Here is a 15,657-nt window from a genome sequence, read left to right as displayed (position 1 = left end):
GGCTATTTTGCCCAAGCCCTTTGATGCTTGTCAAATAGATTCTACAGGCCAAGAATTAATTCTGTCTCCTCTCACTAGTCATTTCCCCTGAACCACAAAACACATCAGTCTGTCCCTTCTCCTATCTGTCCACTTCCAAGCTGCCATTTCCCCTTGGGAAGCCACAGCAAGAAATGGGGATAAAATGCTGGGCCACAATGCTCTTCGAACAGCCATCTGCCTTCCCACCCACCAAGGACCAGGGAGACATCTCTGCTGCTATCACTTAAAGACACTGTATGCACCGACTCCACTGCCTTCTCCTGGAGTCTGTCCTTGCTGTGTGATAAAACCAGGACCCACAGCATGCTTCACATCTCCCAACACCTGCCCCAGAAATCCTTCCCCTACCACCCCCATCCCTATTTCCCCCAGGCAAGACACACAGCTAAGACACAGAAACTAGAGAAAGGGAGGTGACAGACAGTCCACTGTGCAGAAAAACAAACCAAGAATGAGGACAGTCTGGGAAAGATGGGTGAGATGCCTTTGGTCCCCCTCTAGCACAGAGGCAGACACGTGCACACACTCACATCATCTCACGCACAGGGAGGGTGCACCACATGCTTCAGAGACAGGCCCATGGTAGTCAGGGGTAGCAGGGGTGGGTTGTCAGGTCCAGAGACACCAGGTCAGAGTGGGGGGTAGGGGAGGTCAATCACAGGTTACTTTCATGGTTTTCCTCTGTCTCGACAGTCATGGGGGGCAGCCCTCCATTGTCATTCAGCCTCTTAGCCCTGTAGGTTTCATAGTGGATGTTGTGGGTCACTTCTTTTAGGTCCTGAAGGTGAGTCCTGCAGGAGGCAAAGTGAAAGTAGGGTTGGAAATAGGATACAATAACCAACATCAGCATGGTCAGCATTAATCTTCTGATGATCAGGTTATTACCCAAGATAAGTGGAAGATTTCTACAGTCAGGATGGCTGATGAGTGTACCCCTTTCTTCTGTACTCATGCCATCATACTACTGAGAGCTGGAGCACCAACATTCAAGAACACATACACAAGATGCAGGATAGGGGCTAAAATCCCTGTCCGTGCTTGCCAGCGTCCTGTCCCTCTCATGCCTGTGCCAGTGGGACCTCCACAGGCTGTCTTTGTAGGCATGGGCTTATCTCATCTGAAGTAGTGGGGAGACAGGGAAGTACCAGGAGGGTGTATCAGGTCTGCTGCAGACCATAACCTCTGAGCATCATCCCTGACCTCCATAGAAAAACTGTGGTTTTGGATTGTTATATCCTTTGTGATGATCCCTTGGTTAGGATGTTTTTACTGGAAGAGTTAGGGAAAGCTTCAGAAGTATTGCAGAACAAAAATAGAGCATCATGATGATGTCCGTTGTACCTTGCCAATGTACAGTGTCTCAATACTGCCATACCCACAGGTGGAATGAGCCATGAGGCTCTGGCTTTAAGTGTGTTTCCCCTATTTTTTTTTTCTTTTCTTTCTTTTTTTCTTTTTTAGTGTTGTTATTAACTTTATTTAAAACCTTATTCTGTTTACAGGTAACAGAGTTGATCCTGGATCAACAGCTCTTCTACTGAGAATTTGGGGCAGATATCACTTGTGCTGAGACAACTTCATGAAACAGTAGAAATAAAAAAGGACCATGAGAGCTGAACAAAACATCTCACAGCTTCTAGTGAGATACAGCACATCTCCCAGCCTGGTAGGACACATGGTCTAGGATGGGGTAGTGATCTGTTTCTCACTGATTCCAGCCCAGACCTGTTGTCATCGTCAAATAGAAGTTGTTGCAACCTAATATCCTTAATGTGATATAGGGGGTGTGGTAGTACCCTGCTTTTCTCCAGGTGTACAACTCGTGCATGAAAACTAGTGTCTACTTGACATAATGGGCATTCCACTAAGAAAGGCACTAGCATATCTATCCCTTAGCTCAATCTAACCCTACCCCACAGCAGCTTTCACTGCCTGAAATGTGCTTTATTTTTCTTCCCATAGAGGCTATTTTCTTCTAAGAGGGTCTCAGGAAGAGTCCCTGCTCATCAGGAGACACTGAAGCATGACCATGGGCTTACCTGATGACAAAGTCTCGAAGCAGGGCAAATTCACAGTGAGTGAGGTTTTCCACTGAAAAGAAAGCAAGCAATTGTTATGGTTTATTTTTTTAACACCATCCTTGTGGTTATAGAGCATGGCAATGTCATTGCCATGGGGCAGTTTCCAGGTGGGCAGAGCCTGCATACTTCTGAAAGGACAGACAGTGGTCTGAACACCACACTGTCAGGCATTGAGGAGACAAACCAAGAGGTGCTGAGTGGTAACATGAATTTTCATTTGAAAACCAAGGCAACCTCAGGAGCTCAGCTTCACACACTGTGGTGGTTGAAGTGCTTCTGCTATGAAGTGCTTCTGCTGTCTGCTTTGACACACAATAGCTTCTGCTATTTGGCTGCAGTGGTACCACAGTGACCATGGACATTCCCTCCCAGCAGACCTGTTTGAGAATTCTTCTCTGACTTGGTTTCAAAAAGTTTATCACAAAAGGGATACAAAGGTAGTCATGGGATATGTTATCTGGACCCTTGTCTATTACTGGAGTAATATAGCTACTTTCCCAGAAGCAAACGGGTTTTTACCTTCAATTATTCCCCAAGGTGTTTTCCTGCCCAGGACTCTTTTGCCATTCACTTGGTATTCCTTGTCACTGCCCACTACTGCGAAGGGCATGCTTTCCTGCTGGGGAGAGAAACAGGGAAGAGACCTTTTGAACCCATTCCAGAGAGCATCACCATCACTGGTCCCCATCCACCTTTCCTCCTCTTAGCCCACCAGACACAAAGCCTTTCTCCAAAGGAAAGGATTCTCTGGAGCAACACTTCACTGGCTTTCTTCTTCACCCATCTGTGCCATCCCCAGCATTTCAGGCCCTTGCTTTCCAGGTGTCCTCTCACCCCCTGAGTTTAGTGTATAGCTTGCAGCAGTACCAAGGGCTCTGGAGCAGGGGGTAGAGCTTTTCTGCACCCATCTCCAGCATTTCTGAAGAGGTGGAATGACCAGGGAAGAAATGCTTTTGCACAACCACAAGAGGGTCTTTCAGCCTAGGGCTGCTCATATGGGTATATTGCAGTGAGTATTTCTCACCAAGCTTATAGTTCTTCACCAGAAGAAGGAGAGAACTCAAAACAATCCTCTCCAACGAGACACATGAACTTTCAACAAACTTAATGGCTGAAATGGCTGCACTGAGAAACACTGCAAACACCAGAAGTGGGGTAGAGGTGCAGCTTCCCTGGAAAGTGGAACAGTAGGTGAGGCCACTGTAGGAAGTAGTGTGAGGGACCCAGATATCTCAAAGCACAGGGAGAAACCATCTCTTTCCAGAGCATAGGGTATCCTGCTATCCCTAAGCTTGTGCAGATATTCATAGAAGATTTACTCTATTTCATGGATGTCTCTGGGCCTGGGAAGGGACTGCAGTTACTACAGGAATAGAGATTAATAAGTAGTTTATTTCTTCCATGTGAGACTAGCCAAACCTAGGGCAGTGATAATGAAGTGCAGAGCACAATCTGGTGCTCCCCTCAAAACCCTTGACAGTTTGGTCAACAAACAAAACCCAAACAAAAACCAAAGTTTCCTCCAGAATGTGTGATGTAGTGACATGTGGGAAATTATTAATTAAGATGAGGAAATGGGAATTTCTGTTGAGGATCTGACAGCTGGAAGAGTTGAAAAGGCAAGTGTCAGGCTGCAGTGCAAGAATCCTGGAGTTTCTTCAGGATTTCCACAGAGGCCAAACTATTTTCATTTATTGCCTAGCCACAAAGAAGATGAGTAAGATAATTGAATTAACTAGCATCATAAGGCCAAGAGGTGTTGTCAGTGAAAAGGCAGACTGGTTAATATCTGGCAAGATGTAAGTTTGAGGCACAAAGAACAGCATTTAGGGAATAACAAAGAATTTATGCTACAACTTCAGACCTCACGCAGAAGCAGCAACTGAAGGAGTGGAAGGACCCCACATGCTAGTCAGTCACAAGATGACCATGAGCCACCAGTGTGATGGAATTATTCAAAAAGCATACATGGCTCACAGGAATAGCAGCTCAGATCTCAGAAGGGACAGGGGAGCATGGGGTACCAGCACCAGTGCTAGAAAATTGAATCAAACTGGAGCAAGCCCAGAAAAAAAAAGTCACTAGGAGCATGGACTGCTGAGGAATGGGGAGCTCATCTGAAGGAGCTTGTGTCCTTTAGCTGACCAAAATGTCAGCAAAGAATATTGTTCTCTATAAATGCCTTGAGTGGTGAGGAGGGCAACTGGGGAGAACTGCTCAAGTAAGTGTTGGCATGTCCTGGGTACAGCCTGGCCATGAAGAAGCACAAGCTGGAAATTAGGAGACAGATTCTAATGTTCTGAGGAGGGAAGGATGGGACAAGCTTTCTCACAGGGGCTAGTGGAGCAAATAGCTGCAATGCTTTTCAGGTCAAGTTCAGTCAACAGATGAGAGGGCTTACAGGGAAGTTGTTTGGGACAGAGCCTGGACATCATCCACACATCAGGCACCTGTGGTTCTTATCAGTGATCAAACAGAGCATTCAGCAAGACAGGGTGAAATATAGTTCTTTCTCTCTCAGCCTTCATAGCACCCTGTAGTAACCACAGGGACAAATTAAGATGGGAAGGAAGAATGACCATCCCTTACATGCATTGCATCTTCATTCAGGGACCACGAAGCACTTAAAACTGTCCAGTGACACTCATTAAATATGTCCAGCCCTCACTCCCCCATTCCCTTCACATAATAAAATGTTTCTTACCCTGATTTTGTCATTCTCTGTTTTATCCTCCAAGTCCTCATCAAATTCTTTCTGGGGGTAAAACTCGATCCCATTTACTTCTAGCTCTTTGCGCACCTGGTCAGAGAGACATTTTGGAGTACAAAGCAACAAAAACCTGAAGGGAATGCAGGCAGGATGGCTGGGCGAGCACATTTGGGACATCCTTCCAACAGGCAGGTGCTGAAAGGTTGGTCCCCTGGGGAGTGTGCAGCAAAGTGCAGACACACTGCAGCAACCACATTGCAGTTCTTCCCCAACCTGGTTACTTGTCTGGATCTGCAGTTCCCATTACAGAGCATATCATGATATGTCACAAGGATACACACATTTCTTCCAACTCCAACAGATGACCTCAGAGCCATAAGCATCTGCATCTTCAAGACTTACAAACTCAGTGGTGGACTCTGTGCATGTCCTAGGGTCTGTGGTGGAATCTTCTCCCCACAGTCTTCTCCCACTCTTCCCTACCACCCCCAACCCAGGACAGGGAAGGATCCCATGTAGGAAAGGAGATACTCACTCTTTGTTTGAATTCAGTCTTCTCCTCCAAGGTCATGGTGTCAGCCTTGGCAATAACAGGAATGATGTTCACTACCTTGCTGAGATGTTTCATGAACTCCAGGTCCAAAGGCCGCAGGCTGCAGACCAAGAGTGAAGAACACAGAATGGGTCACTTTACCCTCCTCATTTTCCATCCTAGCAAATCTCCCAGCATCAGTTCATCAATGAAACCTCCCTGTCCATACACCTCTTGCTGGTATCATGCTCTCATCTCCTTCTTCCCATCCGTCCTGCCCTCTCCCAAAACCCACAGTGGCTTTTCTCCTGCCCATGTTATTCTAGACCCTTTCAAGCTCTGCAGCACTTGAAGTTAAGCTACACAGTGGCCAGCCCCACATGCAGGACCCTGGGTCCCTGGCTGAGATGGAGCAGTGCAGGATATAATTGAGGAAGAACAAGGGGCTGTGTACATACGAGTGGCCCGTGGGAGAGATGAAGTAGAGACAGCAGTGCACTCGTGTGTCTGGAATTCGTTTCTTTCTTGCAATATTCACCTCTTCTTTCAAAAATTTTTCATATTGTTCGTTGATGTATTTCTCAATTGGCTCCCAGCTGTTAAGGTGGGAGAGAGAGATGAATAGACTGGTAGAAATCTCCACAGGTTCCTGCCTACTGTGTTCCCAGCTCTGATAGGAGCAAAGCAGGCTTGGGCATAAAAAATATCCACCACAAGCATCTCACCTTTAGTAGAGATGTTTAAGAGTTTCTGTAACTGGGCACAGAGAGAGATAGACAGTTGCTGTGCATTGTGTGCAAACCCCTGAGCACGCACTCAGACCTATGGTGGTCACAATTCCACTTCCCAGTTACCAGCCCCTTGAGAACAATAGGATCCCAGACACTTTTCTGGCCCAGTACTTGAGAGCCTCTCCATCTTAAATCCAGCCCTTTCTGGGACACAAGGCCTTGATCATGTAAAACTCACCAGTTCTCATTGTTGATCTGATCCCCAAATCCTGGTGTGTCTATCACTGTCAGCTTCATTTTGACACCACCTTCTTCAATGACTGGGAAAGAAATTGTGAGCAATCATAAGACTCCCCGGAAAAATGCTCCATCATGAAACATGTCTCTGTGCCCTACAGGGGAACAAGACTGCTTGGACCTCATCCCTTGTCAGCAAGCATGACCAAGCCTCAACAGTTGTGAGCCCTACTTGCATTTCTGACCCCAGATTTTGCTACCTTCTGCACCAAAGACACCTTATACCACTCTGCCACAGGAAAATGGATTTGTGCTCTGTGTGTGGACAAAAGGTAGTACCTATCTTACACAAACTGTCCTCCCCTCCAATGCATCATCCTGAATCTGAGATGATGCTCATTATTCTGCACACTGTGGAAGTTATTCTGACAATTTGCCATGAGGACGTGTGCTCTACTAAGCTTGGAACAGGATCCACCAATGCATTTTGTATAGATTAAGCATCGGAAGGTAAAAATGTCTTGGAGCAATGCTTAATCTACACATTCAGTCTTGGCAGAAGAAATATCAATAATTCTTTTTATACCCCTCACTTTTGGCTGTGGCATCAGTGGCACTGCTGTTTAAGAAAAGCCATGCCTGGGTCTGAGGCCATCTAAGTCTGGCACTTGTCCTTTAATCTCCCATGGGGATCAGGCTGCCTAGTACCAAGTGACTGTTTGCATAGATCACTGGGGTCTTCTGCAAGACTGTGCTGAAGCATCAGTGTGCCCTCCCCCCCCAGCAGCTTGACTCTCACCGTGCCCGATGGCTTTGATTTCCACTGTCTTGGGGATCTTCTCCTCCCGGTTCCAGCCCGAAGATTTGCGGCTCACCTGGGATTTGAAGAGGGTGTTTACCAGCGTCGACTTTCCCAATCCGCTCTGACCTGAGAATTGCAAAGAGGAAGCTCATGACATCTGCCACAGCCCAGTGATGACAGCAGGCCCAGGGGCTGGAGCCAGGCTGGCAGGGGAAGGGGCTGTAGGTATCTCCTTGCCTTGTGCAATCTTCCCTTTCCCACAGAGCAAGCACTCTCTGCTCCCTCATGCCCTCCCTGCATGGCTCACTCCCCACCCAGCCTCATAGGACAGCTCCTGGCCACAGTTCCCAGTACCTCAGGTAGGTTCTGCCTACCTACAACCATGATGTTGAAGTCAAACCCCGTCTTCATGGTTTTCTTGCGCATCTGCTCGATGATGGTGTCAATGCCAATGTATCCCAGCAAGTTGGCATTAATGCCCACGGGTTTCATCGGGACAACTGGTTTTTGTCGCGACTCTGGGACCAGCTCAGACATGGCTGCTTCGTTTTTGCTCTCTGCTGGCCCTGCATGGAGAAAAAAATTGAAAAATCATCACTGAGATGTAACAAGGACCCTCCTGCTCACCTGTCACAGGTGCTATGGTCAACTTTGAGCACCCATTTCAAGGGCTACTGGAGATGACTGAATGGCAAGATTTTGGCAGTAAGGCTCTTCATGAGGGAACATCTGCTTGAGTTTCCAGCACGTTCTTCTATGTACCACTCCAGCTGAGGAGGTGAAGAAATGAGGTTTGTTGAGCATGGAACATACTGATGGCTACCTCCAAACAGAAGGATCAGACCTGGTAAAGCTGGCTGGGCTCCTAATCGGGTGCCTGAAGCTCTCTGTGTATCCTCATTTTTGTCTCCCAGCTCTTCACCAGGATCACCAGTGTTTTGTCCCTCCAGGTGCAGCAAGAAATTTGCAATGAAACAGACTTTCAAAAAGTATTACGTGACAAGTCCCGGCATTGAAACAGATTTTGGTATTTATCATGAAGACTTGAAAGCCTGATCCGTGCCAGAGGCATCTGTGTTACTGGCTGTGCCAAGCAAGTTGAGCTCCTCAGAGGAAGGCAGTGGTGGAAGTGCAAAGCATGGGTACAACCTCCATGTTTGCCTCCTGCCTCTAGATCAATGGGCTTTGTCAAGCTCAAGAAACTAATCATCATGGTCAATAAACTAATTATCTGCACCTTTTTCCTCCTTGTCTCTTCCTCCTCACTTCTTCCATGTAAAACAAACAGGCAAAAAGAAAGGCCCAGTAGGTTTTCCAGCCTGCCGGATCAGGTGATGGCACACACTGCTCAGGGAGGACCTTGTCCATTTATCTCTGTCTCTTGTCTCATTAGTGAGCAGCTCCCACACTCTGGGAGGAAGCTGGAGGTTGGGAGAGGACAGGGCATGGAAGAAAAGCTGTAATTGGTGGGGAAGGGAGAAGTGAGTGATGAATCTAGAAAGGAAGATGAAGGGGATGGGAATCAACTACATTTCATGTACAAACCAGCTGCAAACTAGAGTCTCTCCCACTCTAATTACTTGACTCCCTCGTACTTCTTCTCATTATACAGTTATTTTTCCAGGACAGGGACAGCGTGTGTTTTTGCTTGGTAAGCACTCCACTTGTTTTTGATGCCACTTCAGTTCTAGTATCTCACACTAAATTATTCTCTTCCATCATTTTGGCAGAGTTTTTCTCTCCTCTCAGCAGAACCCACTGGCTGCAGAGGAGGACATGAACGGCCAGGCAGGTGACTCCCATTTGATGGGTGACACATGGTCCTTGGAGAAGAAGATGACTCAGAGGTCACCGGGCTGGCAACACTGACAGAATCAATCTGGGGTCCCTGTGGCAGCTCATCTAAGCCAGGCAAAGAGCAGGGTTAGGGAGAGGTCAGAGAGTTTTTGTTCAAGGACATTGGTAGGTTGCATCAGGCTGCATGGCTGGCTGGTGACCCTGCCAAGCATTCCCACATCAAAGCTCCTGTGCAGACGTAAGAGCTGCTCTACACAGTGAAGAGTAAAGCTTACATTTTATGCAAGCTTTGATACTCTACTATCATGTGCTGTGGGAAGATCCGGTGGAAGTGCTGCTCTTGGCAAGGAGAAGGGTACTTCCACACAGCTCCTTTTATACCACTTGGGAAGTCTTTTATATTGAGCTGGGAGAAAGGATCTTTCCTCCATGTGAGACGATGGTAACATCTGAAGGTCCCAGTACCACCTCCACTCCAGCTTGCCCATAGGGGAGAGTTTTGCGGGAGGGTGTCCCTCTCCTCCTGCTCTTGCCCACCTAGCAAGGACACTCTGAGCTATCATCATCCTCTGCTAAGGCAGCAAGAAGAACCCTGGGGAGGCCAAAGCACGAGACAGACTGTTGGCTTGAGCCAGGATGACAATTTGGAGCATTTGGAGCTGCTGGGCAGCTGCCGGAGGAATCTGCCTGCTGAGCTGAGTGCCTCTCAGATGCAATCTGCTCCTACTCCCATCACGGCTCCTATGTGCCTTTCCTGCTGACAAAGCAACCACTGGAGCTCCTGATGTCTTTTTCCAGCTTTCTCATAGCTGCTTCCAGCCAGGAAAGCCAATCTCTGTAGAAAAGCATGAAGGACCAAGCCAGGGCTCTCCTGCACCCTGCCCTTTGCTCTTCCTCTCCCAGGCTGCCCCACACCACCTGTATCATAGTGGTGTGGCTGTGCCATGCTCCTCATCCCACTGCAGCATCCTCCAGTGCATACTCCACACAGCCCTTCTGACATCCTACCCACCCCAAAGAGAGGGAGAAGAGAGGGTGAGACAGGGAATTATGGGGGGCAAGGGATTCTGGCCCCATTGAAGCACTTGGCTACTGCAGTAAGGGGGGCAAATAAATCCAGGAGGTGGGCAGGGAATGGGTCAAGGTGGGAAAAAAGCTCAACTGAGCTGATGGATGGGGTGGGTGCAAGACCTGGGCCATGCAAGCTGCAACCCCTTTGCTGCCCACACAAGAGCTTGTCCTCAAAGGGTCTGTTGCCCTCTTCTTTATTCTTTCCTTGTTCTTACACAAAGAGGATAAAGAAGGGAAGCTGTTGGCAGCCAACCTCAAGGCTCACCAAGAAGTTCATAACTCATCTCTCACTATCACCTGGCATGCTTTGGCCAAAGCCAGCAGATGTTGCTAATTCTGGTATGGACATTGCATTATGTGTCCACCTCTTTGCAGCCTTCATTGATGGAGCCAGAAACTTACAGTGACCAGAGCAGATATTTCAGAGTCAGGTTCACCTGATAGTCAGAGCACCTATAAAATCCCTGAGACCAGGACAAAAGACATCCTGAAGCTTCCTTAAATATTACCTGTATTTTATATCAGTGATGTTGCCCTGGGCATTTTGATTTTGGACATTCAAAGTCTCAGGATAGACAACCTCCCTTTCAACTCTTGGTCACTTGCCTTCCTCTCTGTGTGGGGGTGCCTTTCCATACAGACTCAGGAAGGGAAGCATCCATTTTGCAAAAAGGTTGCCAAGGGCTCAGCTTTCTGCACACAGTTTTCCACCGCTTCTTGACTCCTGCAGAGGAATTCCAGGAGCCAGCTGTGGAACAGCCTGCCAGGGAGGGCAGGGTGTGCAAACCAGGGCCAGAGCTATAAGAGGCACGTTGAGATATGAAAAATGTCTACTTAGACTCCTGGGAATGGCTCTGTTTTACATGAAGCAATGCTGCTAAAAAGCCTCATTAGTGCACAGAATGGCTGGTCAAGGGGTAGCATTGTGCTTCCTAGGCACATCCCATAGCCCCTCCAGCTGTCCCCTGTAATGAGTACAAGATAAGGCACTAGGGCCAGTACAGCTGATAATGAATAGAGGGTTAGCCAAGGTTAACCACTTACATCCGCTGTTTGCATTGCCACCCTTTTCCCTGCTGCTTTGTTCTGTGTACTAAGCAAACCTCATTTAAGAGGGTGGTTGCTGATGATAACTCTGCTTCCTGGTTCCCCACGGGAGATGGCCTGGGCTGGGCTGCCAGGGGGTAATCTCTGCCTCACAAGGAGATGCTCTACTTGGCTACAGAGCAGGGAGAGGTGCAGGGTCTGGGGCTGGTGTAGACAGGGCCAGAAGGGTAATGGGTGCTCCCAGAGGTCCCAGCAGTCACAGCTAGCTCCTGCTTCTGACACTCACCCCAGAACCTCTCCTTGGGTGGGTGGACTACCAGCAGCAGACACCACCTCAGCATATCCTTCGTTTCTGCCTGCCTCTGATGTCCAAAGCAACTGGCTGGGGACAGAGGTGGCCCTGCAGGTCCCTTGGGGGCTCAGGTGGTGGACACTAACATCTTGTCTGTTCTGATAACCCAGATACAGTCATATCCCCTCCCCCTGCCTTCCCATCCTTTGTCTGAATGGCAAGAGGGAGGGAGGGCTGGAAACAGTCAATCACCACAGCCCAGCTTCCAGCAAGGAAAGGCAACTGAACCCCCACATAACACATGGATGACCTCCCTGTGGCTCTCCTCCCATGCAGGATGAGGCTGTCTTGCTCTGGCTGGAGGCAGTGATCCACACACACCTCTCACCCCAGCCCCTTCCACCTGTGTGGCCCTGGGCCCCCAGTCCCTCTCCCTGCAGACACGAGACAGGGAGGAGGGATGGGTTTGGAGCCTGAAGGTGGCTGGCAGGACTGAGCCCTCGGCAAGTGCTGCCAGATCCCTAGGAAGGAAAGCAAGTAGCTGCTTCAGTAGCACAGCCTTGCTAGGGCTTGAGGACATAAGAATCTGTTCCTTGCATAAGATCCACAGAAGCGCTGGTCTGAGCATCTCTCCACTGGAAAAATCCCCTTCCCTTCCATTTCTGTGGTTACTCCAGGGCTGTGTCGACTGTGGATGACTCCCAGCTTGTGCAGGGCACTGCCTGACCTCAGGGTGCAGGACAGAGCTATTTTGCTGACCAGATCTTTTCGCTTGGCCTGAGGATCAACGGGTATTTCAAGTGAGGCAGGAAAACTCATCATTCTAACCTTCCGGGCAGCAGCCTCCCTTCCCCTGGATGCACTGCAGAGGGCTTGGGCAAGAGCCTGGCTCTGCCGGGGCTGCAGTGAAATTTAGGGCAGCGTGTGCCCGAGCCTCCCTGGAGAGACAGAAGCTGGAGGTGAAGGGGCTGGGCACGTCCTCAGCTCAGCCACTGGGTGGTTAAGGGCTCGCCTCCGCCCGGGATGTATCCTTGATGCCGCTCCCCGGCTGTGCATCCCTTATCCCTTATTCCTGCTCGCTGCCGGCGTGGCACAGCTGTACCACAAGGCAAGAGGATGCTGGGTGCCCTAGGATCGGGGTACCCAGGCCACCATGGCTGCCTGTACCCCTGCCTGCCCCCGGTGCCAGGGCTCCCTGCACACCCGCCAGCTCCTGCGCAGATGCCCAGGGAGCAGCACAGGACGTCCCCACTGCCCCCGCAGCGACTGATTGTCACTGGCAAGGGACAAACCAGTCGCCGAGCAGCTTGTGGGCTTTCCTCAGCTCTGGACCAGCTGGGATTATCTCTTTCTTTCAGACCAGCCCCTGCCCGACTACTCCCTATCCCTGCCGCAACCAGCTCTGCTCCTTCTTCATGCCAGACTGCTGCCACCACAAGGAAAAAAGAAAGAAGACAAAGGCAGAACTGATTTTCCCCGCTGCCCTTCAGGGGTATTCCTCCCCCGTGGGCAGAGCTGGGCAGCATGGGGGCACGATGGAAGGTGCCTCCACAAAACCCCCTAGCAGCGTTCCCTCCGGCATCACCCAGCCCTGCCAAGCCCAGAGCATCCTACCTTTGAACATGAAGCTTCCTTTGTCTCCGAATCCTCTCCCAAGGGGGTGGGTCTCCCCCTCACTTTTCTAGCCTGATGCTGACGTGGTGTAGCTGGCTACCAGGCTCCGCTTTTACCTCTCTCTTTCTTCCCTGTGTCCTCTTCTCCACACACCCTCCCCCCCCCCTCCTCCTTCCCCTCCTTCTCCAGTGGCTATTTCAGCGGAGCGGGGATGCTGGTGCTGCTCCTGCTGCCATCGTCATGTGACCTGAATATTAAACATCGCCGCAAAATCTCCCCCCGCACACCCTCCCCCCGGCTCCATCCCAGGCCCCCGCCAGCCTCCCCGCCTGGGTGGGCACAGCCATGGGGATGGAGGAACCACCACCGTGCCCCGGGGGGTGGGGTGGCACACCCTCACCCCTCCTTCCTCCTCTAACTGCACAGGCTTTTTCTCACCCCTTTCCCTCCCAATTCTTCAGTGTTTTCAGCATCTCTGCTTGTTTAGGGAAGGGTATATTTAACCCTTCATGGCCTCACCCCAGCGGGGCTGACGAAGGGCACTCTCTCCCTCTGGGTGTTTACTGGGTGCAGGGGATTGCATGGCCTCCTTTTGCCTTCCTGGAGAGAGGAAATTGGGAATGTCCATCAAAAGTGATTTGCCCTTCAGCTCCAACTTGCGTAGGCGTGAGAAACCTTTTCTCCTCTGGCACCACGACTCCCTCCCGGCTGTCAGCCTGTGGTGCAGAGGCAGACCAAGCCCTGTCCCTTCTGCCTGTGTGTGTGTGCATACATGTGTGTGTGCATACATGTGCGTGTGCATACATGTGTGCATGCGTGTGTGTATGTACATACGTGTGTGCATGTGTGTGCACACACATGCACATGCGTCTGCACACATGTGGGAAGCAGGAAGAGGTCTATTCTTCTGGCCACATCCCCATGTACCCTATCAGGCATCAGTGGCTGGCGGTGCCCTCCTGCAGGTGTCTGAAGGATATGTCTGTGATGGGAGAGCTGAGTGGATGTCCCTGGCTTCTGGCACCTTTGGAGGAGGATGTTCCTTTCCTGCTTTTTCATTTCCTTCTCTAATGCATGTCAACCCCAGCCCCATCACACACCATAGCCCCACCACACACCATGACCCCACCACGCTGAGCTCAGACATGAACATCTGGGACTTCTCTGACCTTCTTATGTCCTTTCAGGAATGTCCCCGTGTGTCCTTTCACTGCCCAGCAGCCTCCTGGGTGGGGGCTGGGCTGTGGGACATCTGGCAGAGTCAAAAAGGGTTTGGGGTGTTTCTTTTTGCAGCATCCCTGGGCAAAGAGGAAACTGCACCTGCTGTGGGTTAAGGGAGGGTCTAGAAATCACTGTTGGTGCTGAAAATTTACCCATGTTGAGCTGAGCAGTCTGACAAACTGGCTGTCTGGGGACAGCCAGCCAGCCAGCCATGCCAGCACCTGATACACCTCCTGACGTGGCCATTTGTTTCCCTGCTGGGCACCAGTACCCCCTTGCACTGTCTCCCCTCCCACCCACCACAGCCCACCCACGCTGCTGGGTGATGATGAAGGGGAAATCACTCTCAGGGGAGCTAAGCCTCCATCCTCCCCCACGTCACCCCACTGCCCCACACCTGTCCCCATGGCACCTCCCTCCACCCTTCCCAGCCCATCCCGGCAGCGGAGACCCACCGGAGCGTGGCAGGGAAACGGGCACCCTCATCTTCACCGCTGGGGCGAGCTCTGCCCCACCAGGGCTCCCATGTTGCTGGGGCCCCTCGGCCACCACAGGTCGGGGACGAGGGGGGACGGGGGTAACAAGGGCTGGGCCCCGCAGCCGCTCCCACGGGGCCCCCCCGCCACCCCTGCACAGCGTGACCGAGAGGCAGCTCCGCTTCGTGGCGTCGATGGGGACGCCGAGGGGACTGTCCCGCCGCCACCGGGGACCCGGGATGCGGCTGGTGCTGGCGGGGCTGCCCGGGGCAGGCAGGCGGCTGCGGTGGGGAGCGATCTCCTCCTCCATGGCGGGTGGTGGTGGGATGGAAGCAGAGCTACGAAGGTGTGGGGCAAGCAGTGCCTTGCCGGGCCGGGGGTCCCACGCCTTCCCTGCTGCCAGGGCTGCGGTGTCCCAGGGTGCAGCTTTCCCCAGAGATGCTGTTGTCCCCAGCCCGAGCCCCCACCAGTAGCCCTGCTGGAAGGGCCAGCCCGCCTCCGGCAAGGACAATGGGGCACTTGTGGCCTGCCCGGCTCGCTCCCACGCATGGCGCTGCTGCCACTCCTGCCCCCTGCCCTGGCACCTTCATGGCCTCCACCATCGGCAGCTCCATGCCACTGGCAGCCCCACGCCACTGGCAGCCCCACGCTGCAGCCCCCTGCTCCTGAGGATGAGTGAGATTTTGAAAAAACTAATTAAAATCTCTGAATTTTTGAGGTGTTTCCCCTTACTCTCTTCTTGTTCCATACCCTGCCGTCCCTCAAATTGTTGATTCCAGTTCAGCGATTCCTGCCCAGCTGAGGACATGCAATGTGCCCTTGTCTGGAATTCATCCACGTTGATGCTTCTTTCCCATATTATGATTTTCTTTTGCTAGTTCATTATTCTGATTATTTCTTAATTTTGCTGGCTTTGGGGCATTTTCAGGGTCAAGAAGGCATCCATCACAGGGAGTCAGCTTGCCACCCTACACCTTCCTTACTCTAAGAGATTTATAAAGGCA

At 51.1% G+C, this 15,657-nt stretch overlaps 1 protein-coding gene across 3 annotated transcripts; it reads right to left on the bottom strand.

Moving 5' to 3' along the window:
* Positions 1 to 442: 442 nt before the first annotated feature.
* Positions 443 to 15,096, bottom strand: SEPTIN3 (septin 3). Of its 3 annotated transcripts, none has more exons than XM_071732307.1 (10): positions 14,633 to 15,096; positions 7,510 to 7,701; positions 7,133 to 7,261; positions 6,335 to 6,416; positions 5,824 to 5,961; positions 5,369 to 5,486; positions 4,828 to 4,923; positions 2,643 to 2,739; positions 2,082 to 2,133; positions 443 to 833 (listed from the first exon to the last, which is right to left on the bottom strand). In XM_071732307.1, exons 1-10 carry the CDS (start codon positions 14,961 to 14,963, stop codon positions 698 to 700), a joined length of 1,371 nt encoding a protein of 456 aa, XP_071588408.1. In that variant the 5' UTR covers positions 14,964 to 15,096; the 3' UTR covers positions 443 to 697. The 3 variants fall into 3 exon arrangements, with proteins under 3 accessions (XP_071588408.1, XP_071588427.1, XP_071588417.1); XM_071732326.1 differs by having other exon boundaries at positions 2,643 to 2,742; positions 14,633 to 15,087; XM_071732316.1 differs by lacking the exon at positions 14,633 to 15,096 and adding an exon at positions 12,957 to 13,223 and having other exon boundaries at positions 2,643 to 2,742.
* Between the last annotated feature and the right edge of the window lie 561 nt (positions 15,097 to 15,657).

This window comes from Heliangelus exortis, chromosome 1, assembly GCF_036169615.1.
Source record: "Heliangelus exortis chromosome 1, bHelExo1.hap1, whole genome shotgun sequence".
NCBI lineage: Eukaryota > Metazoa > Chordata > Aves > Apodiformes > Trochilidae > Heliangelus > Heliangelus exortis.
This window is presented reverse-complemented; position numbering and strand designations above follow the sequence as displayed.